The 18,821-nt window shown below is 38.1% G+C and overlaps 10 protein-coding genes and 2 non-coding genes across 12 annotated transcripts; 5 read left to right on the forward strand and 7 right to left on the reverse strand.

The window, feature by feature from the left end:
- Positions 1 to 82: 82 nt before the first annotated feature.
- TAD2 (tRNA(adenine34) deaminase) lies at positions 83 to 835 on the reverse strand (the record flags this gene model as incomplete). Its single annotated transcript, XM_056223493.1, has 1 exon — positions 83 to 835. The coding sequence occupies one exon, from the start codon at positions 833 to 835 to the stop codon at positions 83 to 85; it is 753 nt and encodes a 250-aa protein (XP_056077506.1).
- A 323-nt stretch (positions 836 to 1,158) lies between these two features.
- Positions 1,159 to 3,210, forward strand: KAR2 (Hsp70 family ATPase KAR2; the record flags this gene model as incomplete). The annotated part of the gene is made up of 1 exon (XM_056223494.1): positions 1,159 to 3,210. One exon carries the CDS (start codon positions 1,159 to 1,161, stop codon positions 3,208 to 3,210), a length of 2,052 nt encoding a protein of 683 aa, XP_056077507.1.
- Positions 3,211 to 3,673: 463 nt separating this feature from the next.
- Positions 3,674 to 5,986, forward strand: HCA4 (RNA-dependent ATPase HCA4; the record flags this gene model as incomplete). The annotated part of the gene is made up of 1 exon (XM_056223495.1): positions 3,674 to 5,986. One exon carries the CDS (start codon positions 3,674 to 3,676, stop codon positions 5,984 to 5,986), a length of 2,313 nt encoding a protein of 770 aa, XP_056077508.1.
- A 217-nt stretch (positions 5,987 to 6,203) lies between these two features.
- BET4 (Rab geranylgeranyltransferase BET4) lies at positions 6,204 to 7,275 on the reverse strand (the record flags this gene model as incomplete). The annotated part of the gene is made up of 2 exons (XM_056223496.1): positions 6,204 to 7,184; positions 7,273 to 7,275. The coding sequence occupies 2 exons, from the start codon at positions 7,273 to 7,275 to the stop codon at positions 6,204 to 6,206; spliced, it is 984 nt and encodes a 327-aa protein (XP_056077509.1).
- Positions 7,276 to 7,493: 218 nt separating this feature from the next.
- MAD2 (spindle checkpoint protein MAD2) lies at positions 7,494 to 8,084 on the forward strand (the record flags this gene model as incomplete). The annotated part of the gene is made up of 1 exon (XM_056223498.1): positions 7,494 to 8,084. One exon carries the CDS (start codon positions 7,494 to 7,496, stop codon positions 8,082 to 8,084), a length of 591 nt encoding a protein of 196 aa, XP_056077510.1.
- Positions 8,085 to 8,214: 130 nt separating this feature from the next.
- VPS53 (Vps53p) lies at positions 8,215 to 10,683 on the reverse strand (the record flags this gene model as incomplete). The annotated part of the gene is made up of 1 exon (XM_056223499.1): positions 8,215 to 10,683. The coding sequence occupies one exon, from the start codon at positions 10,681 to 10,683 to the stop codon at positions 8,215 to 8,217; it is 2,469 nt and encodes an 822-aa protein (XP_056077511.1).
- Positions 10,684 to 10,888: 205 nt separating this feature from the next.
- Positions 10,889 to 10,961, reverse strand: Smki_10.trna12M. The gene has a single exon. It is a non-coding gene; the product is annotated as a tRNA-Met (tRNA).
- A 1,370-nt stretch (positions 10,962 to 12,331) lies between these two features.
- Positions 12,332 to 13,531, forward strand: RNR2 (ribonucleotide-diphosphate reductase subunit RNR2; the record flags this gene model as incomplete). The annotated part of the gene is made up of 1 exon (XM_056223500.1): positions 12,332 to 13,531. The coding sequence occupies one exon, from the start codon at positions 12,332 to 12,334 to the stop codon at positions 13,529 to 13,531; it is 1,200 nt and encodes a 399-aa protein (XP_056077512.1).
- A 334-nt stretch (positions 13,532 to 13,865) lies between these two features.
- On the forward strand, positions 13,866 to 15,410 carry RRN7 (Rrn7p; the record flags this gene model as incomplete). The annotated part of the gene is made up of 1 exon (XM_056223501.1): positions 13,866 to 15,410. The coding sequence occupies one exon, from the start codon at positions 13,866 to 13,868 to the stop codon at positions 15,408 to 15,410; it is 1,545 nt and encodes a 514-aa protein (XP_056077513.1).
- A 421-nt stretch (positions 15,411 to 15,831) lies between these two features.
- Positions 15,832 to 16,486, reverse strand: APS3 (Aps3p; the record flags this gene model as incomplete). Its single annotated transcript, XM_056223502.1, has 2 exons — positions 15,832 to 16,394; positions 16,465 to 16,486. 2 exons carry the CDS (start codon positions 16,484 to 16,486, stop codon positions 15,832 to 15,834), a joined length of 585 nt encoding a protein of 194 aa, XP_056077514.1.
- Positions 16,487 to 16,616: 130 nt separating this feature from the next.
- Positions 16,617 to 16,687, reverse strand: Smki_10.trna13G. Its single transcript has one exon. It is a non-coding gene; the product is annotated as a tRNA-Gly (tRNA).
- Positions 16,688 to 17,563: 876 nt separating this feature from the next.
- PET130 (Pet130p) lies at positions 17,564 to 18,604 on the reverse strand (the record flags this gene model as incomplete). Its single annotated transcript, XM_056223503.1, has 1 exon — positions 17,564 to 18,604. The coding sequence occupies one exon, from the start codon at positions 18,602 to 18,604 to the stop codon at positions 17,564 to 17,566; it is 1,041 nt and encodes a 346-aa protein (XP_056077515.1).
- Positions 18,605 to 18,821: the final 217 nt, after the last annotated feature.

Genomic DNA, 18,821 nt, shown 5'->3' on the forward strand with positions numbered 1-18,821 from the left:
ATTTAAACAAAATTTGAAGAAAGAAAACATCTACATATATATAAATGTTGCTATTACATTATGATGTTCTGATTTTTATTCATTAAACTTTGCATTTCTTGTGCACATTGAACTTGAATAATTTGCACTGCTCATCCAGTTCTTGAATTATATTATCGTGTCCGGATTCAATTAGGTTCCAATCCACGCTGTTACTAAACAAATCTGCATTGTTCACGTAAAACTTCTTGTAATCCTCGCCAAAATTCTCAATGAATGATTTTTCATCAAGATATTTTGACCACTCCATAGGCGGGAACGTGTTTCTATCCAACACCCTATCACTCTTAGATCGTGGCTTGGGCGCCTTTTCATTTTGTCGTACATAAAAATACCTCAATAACATTATTGCTTCTCTCCTCAAAACTCCTGGTACACTCTCGTAACCTGTCGCAGTGTTATTTTTGGGCGCTAAGGTACACGTATCATGATTTACTGACAAGACAGTACCATTGCCGCCGAATCTCTCGTTACCACAACCAAACACCACTTTTCCAATACCTAACTGCTTAAGAGCAGACGCACACATTATACACGGTTCTACAGTCACATACAAAGTGGTGTCTTTGAACACGTCAACAACTCCGCGTGACCCTAACATGGCCTTGATCTGGTCGATCCCCATGAACTCGGCATGTGCTATTCCAGTCAATGACTTGTTCGTATCGTTCATGCCGTAGGCCATCAACTGGCCACTTGGCGTATGTACAAAGATGCAAGCTACCGGCGTCTCATCGTGATCAAGAGCGTATCTAGCTAGACGGACAGCTGTCCTCATGTGTTCAACATGCTGCATATTGCGTGCCTTTAGTTTCGCACGTCGCCCCCAGTCGCTTCTCAAGTAAACTGTAGATCTCTTTGGGACTCATCATTCATCCATTTTTGCTATGTTAGCTATTACTTCACTTTAATGGAATATTCTGGAAATTTTCACTCGGCGCGGCACCCCGAGGAACTGGACAGCGTGTCGAAAATGTTGCTTTTTTATATAAAAGACACGAAAAGGGTTCTCTGAATATATAAATCTGGCAACTCATTCCTGGGCGTTGACGTATTACAGTTTTCTTTTTTGAAATCAGCAAGAACAGTCTCAAGAAAAAAAAGCGTATCAAACATACCATGCTTTTCAACAGACTAAGCGCCGGCAAGTTGCTGGTACCACTCTCCGTGGTCCTGTACGCACTTTTCGTGGTGATATTACCTTTACAAAACTCATTTCACTCCTCCAATGTTTTAGTTAAAGGTGCCGATGATGTAGAAAACTATGGAACTGTCATCGGTATCGACTTGGGTACTACTTATTCCTGTGTTGCTGTGATGAAAAATGGTAAGACCGAAATTCTTGCCAATGAGCAAGGTAACAGAATAACTCCTTCTTATGTCGCATTTACTGACGATGAAAGATTAATTGGTGATGCTGCAAAGAATCAGGTTGCTGCGAACCCTCAGAACACAATTTTTGATATAAAAAGGTTGATCGGTTTGAAATATAATGACAGATCTGTACAAAAAGATATCAAACATTTGCCATTTGATGTGATTAATAAAGATGGAAAGCCTGCTGTAGAAGTTAGTGTTAAGGGTGAAAAAAAAGTTTTTACTCCAGAAGAAATTTCAGGTATGATCTTGGGTAAAATGAAACAAATTGCCGAAGATTATTTGGGTACTAAGGTCACACATGCGGTCGTTACAGTACCAGCTTATTTCAATGATGCTCAAAGACAAGCCACTAAGGATGCTGGTACCATCGCCGGTTTGAACGTTTTGAGAATTGTTAATGAACCAACCGCAGCTGCAATTGCTTACGGCTTAGACAAATCTGATAAAGAACATCAAATTATTGTTTATGACTTAGGTGGTGGTACTTTCGACGTCTCCCTACTGTCCATTGAAAACGGTGTTTTCGAAGTTCAAGCTACTTCTGGTGATACTCATTTGGGTGGTGAGGATTTCGACTATAAGATCGTTCGTCAATTGATCAAAGCTTTCAAGAAGAAACATGGTATTGACGTTTCTGACAACAATAAGGCCCTAGCCAAGTTAAAGAGAGAAGCTGAGAAGGCTAAACGTGCCTTATCAAGTCAAATGTCCACCCGTATCGAAATCGACTCCTTTGTTGATGGTATTGATTTGAGTGAAACCTTGACTAGAGCTAAGTTCGAAGAATTAAACTTAGATCTTTTCAGAAAGACTTTGAGACCTGTTGAAAAGGTTTTACAAGATTCTGGCTTGGAGAAAAAGGATGTTGACGATATTGTCTTGGTTGGTGGTTCTACTAGAATTCCAAAGGTGCAACAATTATTAGAATCTTTCTTTGATGGTAAGAAGGCTTCCAAGGGTATCAACCCTGATGAAGCCGTTGCCTATGGTGCTGCTGTCCAAGCCGGTGTCTTATCCGGTGAAGAAGGTGTCGAAGATATTGTTTTATTGGATGTCAACGCTTTGACTCTTGGTATTGAAACCACTGGTGGTGTCATGACTCCTTTAATCAAGAGAAATACTGCTATTCCTACGAAGAAATCTCAAATCTTCTCTACAGCTGTTGACAACCAACCAACTGTTATGATCAAGGTTTATGAAGGTGAAAGAGCTATGTCGAAGGACAACAATCTGTTGGGTAAATTCGAATTGACTGGAATTCCACCAGCACCAAGAGGTGTTCCACAAATCGAAGTTACTTTTGCACTCGACGCCAATGGTATTTTGAAGGTATCTGCAACAGATAAAGGTACTGGTAAATCTGAATCCATCACCATCACTAACGACAAGGGTAGATTGACGCAAGAAGAGATCGACAGAATGGTGGAAGAAGCTGAAAAATTTGCCTCTGAAGATGCTTCTATTAAGGCTAAGGTCGAATCAAGAAACAAATTGGAAAATTACGCTCACTCTTTGAAAAACCAAGTTAATGGTGACTTGGGTGAGAAGTTGGAAGAAGAAGATAAAGAAACCTTATTAGATGCTGCTAACGATGTTTTAGAATGGTTAGATGATAATTTCGAAACCGCTATTGCTGAAGACTTCGATGAGAAGTTTGACTCCTTGTCAAAGGTTGCCTATCCAATTACTTCTAAGTTGTATGGCAACGCTGACGGTTCTGCTACTGCTGATTACGATGACGAAGATGACGAAGATGACGATGGTGATTATTTCGAACATGACGAATTGTAGATGAAGTGATTAACTATTTTGCTGCTGGAAGCTCCTAAGGTCCTTAATTCGTTGACTTGCATAAAATTTTTACATATCTTCTACGAAAACGTGCATAGCTAATTTAAACTTCGAGCTTTAAACAAGTTTTGGAGAATATTATACAGAGTAAATACGTAAGTATATGCATTTTTAAGTTACCAAAAATAGAAAGAATGATACAAACAGTTAATTGAAGAGAATTGAGAGTGCAAAAGTCTTCAGGATGATCCAGAGTTGTAGTTGTAGTGATTTTCTTCAGTTACTTCTACTAATTAGATGTTGCCTACGGTCTTACTTACCCTGATAATGTTTTTTTTCTTGTTCCGAAAATTTTTCACTAAGAAAAGAAAGTGTTTTAGCTCATCTCATCTCATCATTAATGAGAATTCTGCTAAAACATTCTATTAAAAAGAGTTGAAAAGCTCGAGAATCTAATACTGAAATGGCAAAGAGAAGTAGAGTAAATACCTCTCAAAGGAAGACTTTACGTCAAAAGGAAGATGAATACATTGAAAACTTGAAAACTAAAATTGATGAATATGACCCTAAGATAACTAAGGCCCAATTCTTTAAAGACCTTCCCATTAGTGATCCTACTTTGAAAGGCTTAAGGGAATCATCCTTTATAAAACTCACAGAGATCCAAGCAGACTCTATTCCAGTGTCCTTGCAAGGTCACGATGTGTTAGCGGCTGCAAAGACAGGTTCTGGTAAAACGTTAGCATTTTTAATTCCGGTTATCGAAAAACTATACCGCGAAAAATGGACCGAATTCGACGGACTGGGTGCCCTTATTATATCTCCAACAAGAGAATTAGCTATGCAAATATACGAGGTATTGACTAAAATAGGTAGTCACACTTCATTTTCAGCTGGGTTAGTTATTGGGGGTAAAGACGTTAAATTTGAACTGGAAAGAGTATCCAGAATTAACATTCTCATCGGTACGCCTGGCCGTATCTTACAGCATTTAGACCAAGCTGTAGGTTTAAATACTTCCAACTTACAAATGCTTGTTCTTGATGAAGCTGACAGATGTTTAGATATGGGGTTCAAAAAAACGCTAGATGCTATAGTAAGCACTCTGTCACCATCCAGACAAACGCTATTATTCTCAGCCACTCAATCTCAATCCGTTGCTGATTTGGCTAGGCTGTCATTGACAGATTATAAAACCGTCGGTACACATGACGTTATGGATGGCTCCGTTAGCAACGAGTCGTCTACTCCCGAAACTTTACAACAATCGTATATTGAAGTTACTTTGGCAGACAAATTGGATATTCTTTTCAGTTTCATAAAATCACATTTAAAATGCAAAATGATTGTTTTTTTATCAAGTTCTAAACAAGTACACTTTGTTTATGAGACATTTAGGAAAATGCAACCTGGTATCTCTTTAATGCATCTACACGGTAGACAAAAACAACGTGCCAGAACAGAAACTTTAGACAAATTTAATCGTGCTCAACAAGTCTGCCTTTTTGCCACAGATGTTGTTGCTAGAGGTATCGACTTTCCTGCAGTTGATTGGGTTGTTCAAGTTGATTGTCCAGAGGACGTTGACACATATATTCATAGAGTTGGTAGATGTGCCCGTTATGGTAAAAAAGGTAAGTCATTGATTATGTTGACTCCACAAGAGCAGGAAGCGTTCCTAAAAAGATTACAGATAAGGAAGATTGAACCAAGCAAACTAAATATAAAACAATCGAAGAAAAAATCCATCAAACCACAATTGCAATCATTACTATTCAAGGATCCAGAGTTAAAATATCTAGGACAAAAGGCATTCATATCGTACGTGAGATCTATCTATGTACAAAAAGACAAAGAAGTTTTCAAATTCGATGAATTACCAACAGAAGAATTTGCTTACTCTCTTGGTTTACCGGGTGCTCCAAAAATCAAAATGAAGGGTATGAAGACCATTGAACAAGCCAAAGAAAGGAAAAATGCTCCAAGACAGCTAACCATCTTATCAAAGGCAAATGAAGACGGCGAAGTAATTGATGACAAATCGAAACAACCAAGGACAAAATATGATAAGATGTTTGAACGTAAGAACCAAACCATCTTGAGTGAACATTATTTAAATATAACTAAAGCTCAGGCGAAGGAAGACGAAGACGAAGATTTCATCTCTGTCAAGCGTACAAATCATGAAATAAATGAAGCCGAGTTACCAGCTTTAACCCTTCCTACTTCAAGGCGAGCACAGAAGAAGGCACTTTCTAAGAAAGCATCCCTGTCTTCCAAAGGCAACGCTAGCAAACTAATATTTGATGATGAGGGCGAAGCGCATCCGGTTTATGAATTAGAAGATGAGGAAGAATTCCATAAGAAAGGCGATGCGGAGGTTCAAAAGACAGAATTTTTAAACAAAGAGTCTGCAGTGATGGCAGATATTGACAATATTGACAAGCAGGTGGCTAAGGAAAAGAAACAAGAGAAGAAGAGAAAGAGACTAGAAGCAATGAGAAGAGATATGGAAGCTGCTATGGAAGATGAATTTTCTGGGGAGGAAGAGGAAGGAAAGCCAGTAGCTTATTTAGGAACAGGTAACTTAAGCGATGATATGAGCGGCGATGATATGTCTGAGTCAGAGGGTCGCTTAAAAAAGAAAGCTAGAACTGTCGATTATTCCCACGGTAACAAACCATCCAATCCAGTCGATGATAACATTATTGAGGTGGAAGAACCACAAACTTTGGAAGATTTAGAGTCTTTGACAGCCAAATTGATTCAAGGTTAAAACCTCTTGCATATTATTATTTATAGAATTCATAACTTGTATACATTAACAACTCTCAACGCCACTATACTTATTTTCTGTTCAAGTTATAGGTATATCATCAATACTATAATAAGAAAGAACATATACATGTATATTTCTGAGCCTTTCAGGGAGTGGCGAAGAGTCCGTTTTTATCAATCGATTTCGCCATATACATGCGGACGCAGGCATAACTTCACTTAAGATGCTCCAGAAGATGTAAGTATCTATTTTTTCTCAATGGATCAGCATTTATCAACTGATGCAAATATTCTTTCGAGTTTTTCTCCTTCAAGGCTTTATTTTCTTCCAGAATGTCTTCTATCACTAATAGGATCTTTAAGCACCAAATGTTTTGCTTTCCACTAAATTCAATTTCATCGTTATTAATTAACAAAACGTTTTCTCTTAAATTCTCTATCATTTGAAGGTATTCTTCTTTATCCAATGTTTTGCAAACAATGTCGTTTTTAATGAACCACTTAATGTAAAACCATACGGATTGATCTTCCGCATCGGTAAATATGGCGTTAATAATGTAGGAGATTTCTGCTTGAATATACTCCTTTTGTTCTTTAATTTCTCCTTTTAAAAACATTCTGCTTATAATTTGTACTCTTTGATGCCATGCAGAGTAGTTTGAAATATTATTGTTAATCTTTGTTGTCGTGTATTCTAACTCCTGCTTGTCAAGACTTTTATTAGTGATCCTTTCTATGTTTCCAACAACTATTCTACGATAGTGCCACCCGTGATAATTTCTTGCATCTTGTTCTAGTAGCTTATTAACAACAGCAAGTTCAGTTTGCCAAACCTTTGGTGAATCCCCAGGATAATGTTCCAAAACCCAAAGCCTGTGATTCCATATCCAGTAGACCTTAGGGTAGCTTTTCAATTGAACCATTACAAAGATCAATTCTTTGTCCCAGAAACTAGTTTCCAATTCAGAGGCCAAATTAGTTATGATATCTCTCCTATAATTCCAAATAGCATTGAACTCTGGATTTTTCTCTAAAAGTAGCGATGTTTTCTTCAGAGCCTCAGTAGAATAAATATACTCGTCCCTCAAACTCAAAACATCTCCAGTCAAGCTTTTATATTCGTATATCTTCTTTTCGTCTTGAACTCTTTTCTGTCTCAGTAGTTCTTTGGTCCAATCTTTCCTTTTAATGCCGTGCTGATTAATGTGGCAAATATATAAGAGTGCTTAGCAGTCAGTAAAAAAATAGGATTCATTGTATAGCGAATAACCACAATGTACATACCATTATTAGTTCACTGATATGTTATACGGTATCAATAAAGTATATTCGAATGACTTTGATCCGTTTTTCTTTTTTGTCTTTATTTTTCGAATATTTACATATTCGATTTATTGATTTAACATTTCAAGAGTAAAAAATCGTTCCGAAGAATGATTGATAATGAATAAACGATACAACCAACTTGAAGACTACAATAAAGGAACACCATCAACACACTTCTGATGTCACAGTCAATATCACTGAAGGGTTCAACAAGGACAGTCACAGAATTTTTCGAGTACAGCATTAATTCCATTCTGTACCAAAGAGGCGTCTATCCAGCAGAGGATTTTGTAACAGTGAAAAAGTATGATTTAACGCTACTAAAGACGCATGATGACGAACTTAAAGATTATATCCGGAAAATTCTTTTACAAGTTCACAGGTGGCTTCTGGGTGGCAAATGTAATCAACTAGTACTATGCGTTGTCGACAAGGATGAAGGAGAAATTGTGGAAAGGTGGTCCTTCAATGTGCAGCATATTTCTAGCAGTAGTCGAGACGAAGAGGAGGTTGTAGACCTGAATACAACACAATCACAAATCAGAGCTTTGATCAGGCAAATAACCTCGAGCGTTACCTTTTTGCCGGAGCTAACAAAAGAAGGTGGCTATACGTTCACAGTACTAGCATATACGGATGCCGATGCCAAAGTTCCTTTGGAATGGGCTGACTCCGATGGTAAAGAAATAACAGATGGTGAAGTGGTCCAATTCAAAACATTTTCTACAAATGATCATAAAGTGGGGGCACAGGTAAGCTATAAATACTAATGGGACTTAACCAAAAAGAAAATGAAGGTCCACAAAGAATCTCGATCTTACTGCTAGAGAAGAATATAGATTTATGAAGATATTATACTATAGTACGTAATTCATCCGTAAAATATTTCGTGCGGTTTTTTCAGCTTCCTCTACTAAAAAACCTGGAATGGGAAACAAAATCTTTGACGCTTAAGCTTTGCTTTTTTTGCTCTTCTTTATGTTGCTGCATTTGACGGGTAGATACTACTCTCTTCACGATAGGTGGTGATATTTTCAAGTCTTGCCTCACAAATTTTGACCAAGTTGGATCTTGAATTCTTGACAAGTTACTTTCGAATTGTCTTAAAAGTGCTTTATCCCATTCAAAAATGAAAAGGTCACGATTATCTTCTGGTTTGCTCCCTTCATCAGTCTCATCAGTTTCCAGGTTGTACGCACTCCATAGTTTTTTCCACAATGCTAAGTCCCACGAAATGCCCTTTAAGGCAAGAATAAAAGACCATACGGCTGAATCAGGGTTATTATCTGTCAGTTTAGAGTAGGTCTCATAATAGTCATCCGCGGAATCGAGAGGAGCTACCAGCAGCTTAATAAACTTCAATAGTTGGCCTATATTATTGTCTGCATGCCTCTTCACCCTCTTATAGGAGGTATTTTCTCGCAAGTCAGAATCATTATTGACATTTTCTGGTAAAGTGTGAAAAATTTCCTTTAGCAATTCCAAATCAAGAAGAAGCTGCTCACCGATATTGACCACGGTTTTGGTTTCAAATTTTCGTTTGCTGCCTGCCAGGGAGAATGGTGGGATGGGTTGCAAAATGCGGATGATATAACTTACAAAATTAGTAGTCACAGCATCAATTACTTTGTCTAAAAAGTTCCATTTGTAAACATCTCTATTGAAATGTGATAAAATAAACGCCAAAGTAGAAGGTTGGTCTAGCCGTTGTTTATTGGAGGCGTCTACTGAAGCGGAAACATTTAGTGCGGATTTGAGAGTTATCATGTATCTGCTATAATCTTCTATCGTAGTATTCGACCAATCGTTGTTGCTAAACTCTCTCCATACGAAATTTAGGTCCAAGGGTATAACGCGGTTCAAGAGAAAAGAATTCCCTTTGGCTAACAAATCATCATATATGCCTTTTGTCTTCGCAAAACTGTTGGAAATTTTTTCAGGATTACTGCTGAACTCGGATAATTTATCTTCCAATTGATCTATTGTCGTGGCACAATAGTCAGACGTATTGATCAATAAAACGGTATACTTGGCAGCCTCATGTTTATCCTGTATTTCAATACTATCAGGCAGTAGTAACGGAAGAAGAATCTTCTGACAGTACGTTTGAAGCCATTTACTGAAGAAATTTGCTAACGAAGTCAATATGGCATCATTGGCATTGTTATCAATGAGTTCCAACGTCTGAGACAATACGGAACGGTAGGTTCTGAAAAGATCCGCACTAGAAGGTAACACCAGGGATTCCGCCTCATTGGAAGGAAATTTTGGTTCACTCATATAGGTAAGAATCTTCTTGTCCATCATTTGGTTTTGGTGGGACACCCATAAAGTCAAATAAGGTTCAAAACAGGAACTTAATTTCGATTCTTTAATTCTTTTGGAAAATCGCACATCAATATACTTTTCAAAATCCAGTGTCGATTGTAATGCCGTCATGAATAAATCAATTGAAGGGTTCTTGTCTTTGAATTCCCTTTTCAGTAATATTTGAAGATCCTTGTGTGTAATTTTGTAAAAGAAGGTGGTGAGTCTAACCGCCATTTCCCAATCTTTCTGAAAGTAGTCTGCAAATTTTGAGTTGAAATTATTCAGAATTTTTTTAAAGTAAATATATCTTCTCGATAAATTCTCCAAGGATCCGGCCTCGTCATCTACCCTAAAAATCTCTCTCATCTCGAATAAAAGCTTATCCAGACACCAATCTATCATTTGAGCCTTCATGCTTGTATCGCAATCGAGCAACTCACAAGCGCCCTCGCGCAATTCGGAGGTGAGCGTTGTGTCATGCTCGGAGATATTACTGCTGGAAAAGAGCGCAGTGTAGTTTTGTTTGATCTTGGATGAAGTGTCTGCTTTCAGTCTCGATATCGAGCTTAGCAGATAGTTTATCTCGTCCAACGATTTGTAGGAGACAAATGTGTTTTCAGCTAAGGAACACATTATCTTGTAAGGAGAAACCATTTTTTTGAATGAGCCTTGAGGAAGAAGTTCATTACATTGTATATAGCTATCGGTTAGTATCTTTAAATTTTGGAAAAGAGTTAAAGAGTGGGTGAGGTTTTTCTTGGCAATGTCCAGGTAAGAAATGCCTTCTGTCAGATTCGAAATTGTCAATTCAGTAGAAGCAGAGATATCTTGAGTTTCTTTGAAATCTTGGAAAACCTTCCTTAGGGAAATCTCCATTTCGGCGGGATTTTTAGGAGAGCCATTCAATTCCTTCTCCTCTTTAAGAATGTCGTCTTGCAGTTGCTTTTTGTAGCTTCTAGTAACATTTATCAATTCGTCTATGTTGTCCAGTGATTCTTTTGAAAAAAGTATATTGGTGATATCTTCTAGAGGGTCATAATCCGCCGTATTCTCTAGCATTGTCCCTTTGAGGAAACGAGAAAGCAGAAGATGCTAAAGATGCAGTAAGTGATGACGATTGAGCAACCTTCTCAACTCGTGCGAACTAAATATGTGTAATGTGTCTTCTCCTCCTCTCGCCTCTGAGCAGAGATAAAAGAAGAGAGAGAGAGAGACAGAGAAAGAGAAAGAGAAAAAACCCTCCACCCACGTGAAGGTAAAAAAATGCTCCAGGGGAGGTTCGAACTCTCGACCTTCAGATTATGAGACTGACGCTCTTCCTACTGAGCTACTGAAGCAACACAAGTGTTCCCCTTGTAGAAGGATTCACTCTTATAACGAATACTTTCACGCATACCAAATAACCGCTTCAACCATAAGAAAGAGAAAAGAGTCGCCACCGCCACCGCCACCGCCACCGATTACTGTTCTCGCATCAGCCGAAATTTTACACACAATACTAAACTACACTATACCCTGCATGACAAACCTCAAAAGTGCGTCCCATACACCCTATCTAACACTTACTCAAATGCTTGTTTTTCCCCCAATGGCCTCGGCCTGAGACTTCATAACCTTATGCGCTCATTCAAGTTCTGCTCACACCGCCAAACCCCGGTCACGTTCGGCCTCCAGTGAGCATCGACACCAAAATCCTCTTGAATCACTTTTTTTTTTTGTTCATCTGGACTCTGTGTTTTCCCTTTGCCGCAAGTGAATACTGGATTAATTGTTTCTTGTCGTCTCTCACCAAAGTTACCACTTACTGGCACGGACGGGAGCAAGCAAGATCTAGGTTCTACTACACACCGCGGTGTACTGCTGTAACCTTTTTTCTTTCAAACTCTCGTCATATCATATCGCTATCGCAACGGACGTGAAAGAGAATAAAGCCAATCTAAAGCGTTGTCTTCCTCGTTCCTCGCGCACGCGCTTTTGCGTTCTGCACAGGAAGCCGAGGTTGAACAAGAAGCAGGCAAAGTTTAGAGCACTGCCCCTCCGCATTCGAAAAAGAAAGAAGAAGAAGAAGAAGAAGAATATATTTCACATTCACATTCACATACACATACACATACACATACACCTGTAAACATATATGTGCTTGCCAATCGTTCGATCTTCCACTATTTGGCGCCATCCACCCTCTCTCTCGTGTCTTTTTTTTGTTTACGCGCCAACCAGGGGAGATCCGGAGCTACGGCCGACCGTTTGGGGAAAGACCTCATCCATGCGCGATCGCCATGGCAACGAGAACGCGCACGCCCCACACCCAGACCCCTCTGTGAGAGACATGGGCACAATGTTCCCGTTGCCACAGAGACCACTTCGTAGCACAGCGCAGAGCGTAGCGTGTTGTTGCTGCTGACAAAAGAAAAATTTTCTTAGCAAAGCAAAGGAGGGGAAACACGGGCAGATAGCACCGTACCATACATACCCTTGGAAACTCGAAACGAAGGAAGCAGGAAAATGGAAGAGCGAGAGTTTTGTAGGTATATATAGAGGTAGTGTTTGCGCGTTAAGATGAGATGTTGAATGTAGGTATTGTTTCTTTCCTCATCAGTTTTTCTTTTAACTCTTTTAGTTGTTGTTCATTTTTCGATTTGTTTTCCTCAATTGAGTATCTACCAAAGAATCCAACTTAGTACAGTATTTATTTTTCCCCATTACCATGCCTAAAGAGACGCCATCCAAAGCTGCTGCCAATGCATTGTCCGACTTGGAAATCAAGGACTCCAAGTCCAACCTCAACCAGGAATTGGAAACATTGAGAGAGGAGAACAGGGTGAAGTCAGACATGCTTAAGGAGAAATTAAGCAAGGACGCTGAAAACCACAAGGCTTATTTGAAATCTCATCAAGTGCACCGCCACAAGCTGAAGGAAATGGAAAAGGAAGAGCCTTTGCTGAATGAAGACAAGGAAAGAAGTTGTCTTTTCCCTATCAAATACCATGAAATCTGGCAAGCTTACAAGCGTGCGGAAGCATCTTTCTGGACGGCTGAAGAAATCGATTTGTCGAAGGATATTCATGACTGGAACAACAGAATGAACGAAAACGAGAGATTTTTTATTTCTAGAGTTCTTGCCTTTTTCGCCGCTTCTGACGGTATTGTCAATGAAAACTTGGTTGAAAACTTTTCCACCGAAGTTCAGATTCCAGAAGCAAAGAGTTTCTATGGTTTCCAGATCATGATTGAGAATATCCACTCGGAAACGTACTCCTTGTTGATCGATACTTACATCAAGGATCCTAAGGAAAGTGAGTTCTTGTTCAATGCCATTCACACCATCCCAGAGATTGGTGAGAAGGCCGAATGGGCTTTAAGATGGATCCAAGACGCCGACGCCTTGTTTGGTGAAAGATTGGTCGCCTTTGCCTCCATTGAAGGTGTCTTCTTTTCCGGTTCCTTCGCCTCCATTTTCTGGTTGAAGAAGAGAGGTATGATGCCCGGTTTGACCTTTTCTAATGAATTGATTTGCAGGGACGAAGGTTTGCACACTGACTTTGCATGCTTGTTGTTCGCTCACTTGAAAAACAAACCAGACCCAGCCATTGTTGAAAAAATTGTCACTGAGGCTGTCGAAATTGAACAAAGATACTTCTTGGATGCTTTGCCAGTGGCCCTGCTAGGTATGAACGCTGACTTGATGAACCAATACGTTGAGTTCGTCGCAGATAGACTATTGGTCGCCTTCGGTAACAAGAAATATTACAAGGTTGAAAACCCATTTGACTTTATGGAAAATATCTCCTTGGCTGGTAAGACTAATTTCTTCGAAAAGAGAGTCTCTGACTACCAAAAGGCTGGTGTTATGTCCAAGTCGACTAACCAAGAAGCCGGTGCTTTCACCTTCAACGAAGACTTTTAAGACTATCTATATTTTGTTGTCCTTAGTTCAACATCTCTGTGTAGGCCCTTTGCACCTCTTATTTATATATATATATATACACTGAATCATAAGTTTTTTTTTACATCGAATTAAAATTATAGTTTGACGAGAATTTAGCTTCAGAGTTCATGTGTATACTGTATATATTGGTGAAAGGCATCGGAACATCTTGAGAAAGTCAAGTTGTGTGAAGGAAAAAAAAAAAAAAAAAATTACATACAAAATAAATAAGTAAACAATAAACCTAAAACTAAAACTAGATGTTCTGTAAAGTAGCTAACCGCGCCTGAACCTACTCACATATCACTCCGGAATGTCCACATTCATAAGGGGCCCCATCTGTGGTACGGACAACTGTCCGTCGCGGCTTTGGCGTATCATCGATGGAAGAAGAACTTGTCAATATGGCCATGTCATGGAAGGTGACGTAGAATTCAACGACGATGAAGATGACCTCAACGGTGTTGGTGCAGGTGTTATCACAAGACGTCTAAATCTTACCACTAACGCCACCGGTACCTTTCAATCTAGTCAACTCACCAACTCGCAACTGTTACAACAACAGCAAAGGCGATCTCATAAGAAATCCAAAAAACTCATCGGTCATGACGCCAAATTATTATTTCTCAAGTCGTTTCAGTTCATTTTGAAGAAACAGATCCGCTGGCTCATTGATGAAATGCGGTTTCCTGAGAAATTCGAAAATGTCGTCAAGATAATATGGCTCAAAATATTGAAGACAATTAACGATCAATCACAGGAGGGGCTTAGACTCCAATTACACATGACATCGACGATATCCATCCTCTACCTTGCATCCACCCATTTGTCTCTACCGGTATATACTTGTGATTACATTAAGTGGATATGTAACGCCAAGATGCCGTACTTCCAGGCAAGCGAATTACTTCCGAAATCATGGAGAATCCGACTGCCAAATTACTATGTTTCCATATTAGAAGGTTCGATTCCCCCTTTCAATGGCCAATTTTACAACAAAATCGCTTTGGTGTGTGGTATGATCCACTTCAACCAATCCTTCAACCCCCAGATTTCATGCCAAGGTTTATTATTGAAATTGGTGATGCAGTACACTCTACCACCGGAGTTCTACTTTTATACAAAGCAGGTCATTGAATTAGAAGAGACAGGCATCCAAAACCTAACGCTATGGGAAAGAACGGATGAACGCCACACGGGGCCAATAAGCAACCACGCTGAACTCAGGGTCATCTCTTATTTCATGCTCACGATAAATTGGATCCTTTCCTTTGATAAGGACCGACAGTACACATTAGAATGGATTCTTATTCTTATAGAATCATTAACACGTCATACAACCACTAGTGAATCTATCGACAAGAATATTGTTAACGCAGTTTACCCAGATAAACCGACTTCTAACGATTATTTTCAATGGTCTGATAGCGAGACTCTAGAATACCTGAACTGGATGGAAAAGCAATTTTTGCCCACACAAACAAAGTCGTTGCATAACGAAAGTGGTTCAAATGAAATGACAATTGATCAGAAAATTGCTAAAAGGAAACTGTACAAGATCTTTCCCTTAGATCAGGGCACTAATAATGGCAGTGGAGCTAATGACTCAAAGCATCAATTAACCTTTATTGAAGACTTACAAGAGAGATATGCGAAACAAACGTCTTTCTTGAACAACAATAAATCATTGCATTCATCTACTCGTAAGAATGACCATCTGCCGACTAGAAAGGAGGCCATTAGTAGACTTCTAACTCAAATAGCATCGCAAATTTTAGTGGATTTTGCCATATCTGAACAGCAACTGAAAGACTGTGTTTTCAGGATCAAAAAAGTCTGCCTTCATAAAATGAAATAGCACCTTTTTAGTTTCTTATTGGGCTACTTTCTTCTGTGCTCTTTACACATAATATATAAAACTATATTCACCATAGATACATAGTATTGTGAGAATATATCCCTAGTTGCATTTATTCTTTAACTTTTACGTCATCATGGGAATCTGATTTTTTCTGTCAGATAGAGGGATGATAGTTCGGAAAGTTAATTTTCTGAATGTAAGAGCAATTCCCCCAAAAGCGTCGTATTATTATGTATAAAATTATCTATACTTAGTGACCTAATCCGGCCATTATATAGAATAAAGGAAGAAAGAAGCGCTCAGCGTTCCACTACACATTAATGAAACTGGAGAATTCCTATTTCAGTTAATCTCTTAGAATACTTTTTATGCACTGATCTTGAAAATCAAAGAAACTGTCCATTTTTCTAAGCACTTTTCATTGTCCAGTAGCCCATTGTGCAAATCCACCTTGAGCAAAAGCTTGTAGTGCACTCCCGAAACCAGTAGACGACAGTCTTCCTATTTTACTGTCTGTAGATTCAGCAGCTTTGTTAAGTTCGTCAACAGAAGCAACTATCCTGTTTACATTTGTTTCAATGACCATACCGCCCTGTACAATTTCTTCCAACACACTTTCTAAAGTTTGCCAGTTGAAAATCAAATCAAGTTCATTGACTTCAGTAAAACAACGGTCAAGTGATTCTACAAAAGTTTGGATTAGATCTAATATAGCTAGTTCTGATTCTTGATCATCTACGATGAAAGTGAAATACAATGTAGCGTAGTTTTTGTAGATGATCTGAATGTCCTCATTGTTTACCTCAACATTATTACTTTCATTATTGAGTAAAAGCGATGGCGGTGTGACTAAAAAAGAACTTTGAAAATCGCTATTCCTTTGGGAAATCAGTTCATATACTTGCTCCAATAGCAGTTTTTGCTTAGGCAGATCTACAGGCGTGTAAAATTTCACTAACCTTGGTTGGCATTTTTTATTGACTATTATGTATGATAAAATCCTGTTAGTAGGTGTAAATTCAAAAAAAATGGTTTGAAAGATTATACATACATATCAGAACAGCATGAATCATTGTATAATCTCGTCTATGCTGTGAGCTCCGTAACTCGAACCTCTTATGGTTACATCAGATGCCATTCATTTTAAGTGGACTGAAGAAAAAAAAGTACCCTATCGTAGTAATCAGGATATGATGTAAAAAATGCGCAAGCCCGGAATCGAACCGGGGGCCCAACGATGGCAACGTTGGATTTTACCACTAAACCACTTGCGCTGTTTAATAGTTGCTAATGTTTTGTTTTATGGTTGCTATCAATCATTTAACTATAATCATAATATTCCTACAAGTACTCAGAATCCATTATCGATTTAAGGAAAATTATATGCATACAATGTACTTGTTGATAATTAGTAGTTTAGTAAGTTGTAATAATTAAGAATAGTCGTTCCTTCTTAATCTATATAAGAGAGGTATATAAAACACACGCTGATTGGGTGTATTAAACCAAAAGGTTCAGACATAAATCAGAGTATTGATGATAAGAATTTAGTGTTAACTCATCTTCTTATATACTAAGTTCTGGACAATTAATAGATCTTTATCTTATTAGTGCAGGAAATTCTATAATTAGAATTTCCCTACTCCATTTAAATTGGTATCACCATAAGAATGTTAGTATTAATTTACTCAACATCATTAGTATCATGTTAAAGAATGTTCGTCATCAACTACAACAATTTATATGAATAAATGTATAGTGGTAATCACTTATTCCAACAGTACTAGAGTCCTCCTCGGGATATAGGAATCTAAAAAAGGGAATCGACAGTTTTTACACAATGTTGTACTTATTTACTCTCTTGTTTTAAATGTTGTCATTCATTATCCTATTTCATTATCAATCCCTGTGTTTCAGCTTCCGCTAACTTCGATGACTTTTACTCATTAAGTTTGTTCTTCGTAAAAGAGGACCATGTAACAGACTTAAAATGTAGGGATTCAGTGCTCTTTTCCTCCAGGAAGAGCAAAGGGTAAGCACAGCTGAGTTTTGAAGTAACCTCTTTTTATTTATTCGGTGCCATGAAATACTTGAAAATATAAAGGATGACTTACGTAGTGATAGTAAGAAAAGAACAAGTTTAACCTTCCTTAATCTTTTAACTGTTCTCTTTGTAGTTTAAATGGAAACTTGCTGATCTCGAGTATCCTGTTAACGCTTTGAACATTTATACTGTCGTTGAATGTTTCTACCCAAGATTTGCCTTTTGGGCCTTTTTTTGAGGTCAAGAAATTATCCCAATCTAAATTGGCAACCTTTTGGACACTCTTGTTGACATCATCATTGAAATCATTTAGTGTTTCTTCATCAGGAAAAATTTTTACGATATATAAATAATATCCATCTTTTGCTGTTCCAACAGTACTTCTACCAAAATTGTCTATTAAACGTTTCTTTGATTTGTCTTCTATAATGGTACTATTATGCGAATTTTTTTCAAAATGGCTGTGTTCCCGAGTGGCTTTATCACCATTTAATCTGCACCACTCCTTGATAAACATCATTTTCACTTTTAATTTTAGATCTCTTCTCAAATATGCGAACTCAGAGGGAATATTGTTCCTATGTTTAGTTGTTAGCCGCATCATTGCTGCATGAATTTTGCTCAGCTCCGCTTCATCTAATTTCGATATTCTGGATTCATTGAAGTACTTTTGATCTTTGTTGAAGATTTTCCCATTTAAATAATATTTCTTGTTGGATTTAACTGTTATGGCAGGTTTGCTTTTTCTGAAACAGGACATGAAATGGTCCTGAGGGAAATAATGAAGCTGAAAAAACCTGCTATCGTATACCAATGAATGGGGACAAAACTTCTTGCCAATAGTCACATACGCTTGAATGGGAGAAATTACCCCTCGAAGTTTACTGGCAGCATATTTCACTGGATCCCAGTTCATTTCTTGTTTTTTTTGCAAACTATTAAATGTGCTCAATGTGCTACTTCTAACACACAAGTCCAATTTTAAATTAACCGAATCATTTTTTTGAAAGTCGCAAAGTGAAAGAGGCTCAGTATCTTTTGTTACTATAAATTTTGCGAATGGATCGTTAGTATGTACAGCAGTTGATGGTCGAACCACCAGTTTTGTCCTTAAGTTTTGTGATAGCAGTGTAGAGTATACCCTCATTGTTCGGGTCCTTCTATCAATTCTCCTATCCTTTTCTTTCCTTCATTTACCAGTGCTTTTTTTTGTTTTTAGTATTTCTGCTCCGGAAGGTGTCTTTTTTGTTAATATACATTTCGTAATAGACAAACTAAGGTGACGTTAACATTCAACAGCATTCAACTTTTGGCTTTTCTGCAATTGGATTATTTAAGAAATGCAGCAGTCAGGATTGTTTTTT

The sequence above is a fragment of the Saccharomyces mikatae genome, assembly GCF_947241705.1.
Source record: "Saccharomyces mikatae IFO 1815 strain IFO1815 genome assembly, chromosome: 10".
Lineage (NCBI taxonomy): Eukaryota > Fungi > Ascomycota > Saccharomycetes > Saccharomycetales > Saccharomycetaceae > Saccharomyces > Saccharomyces mikatae.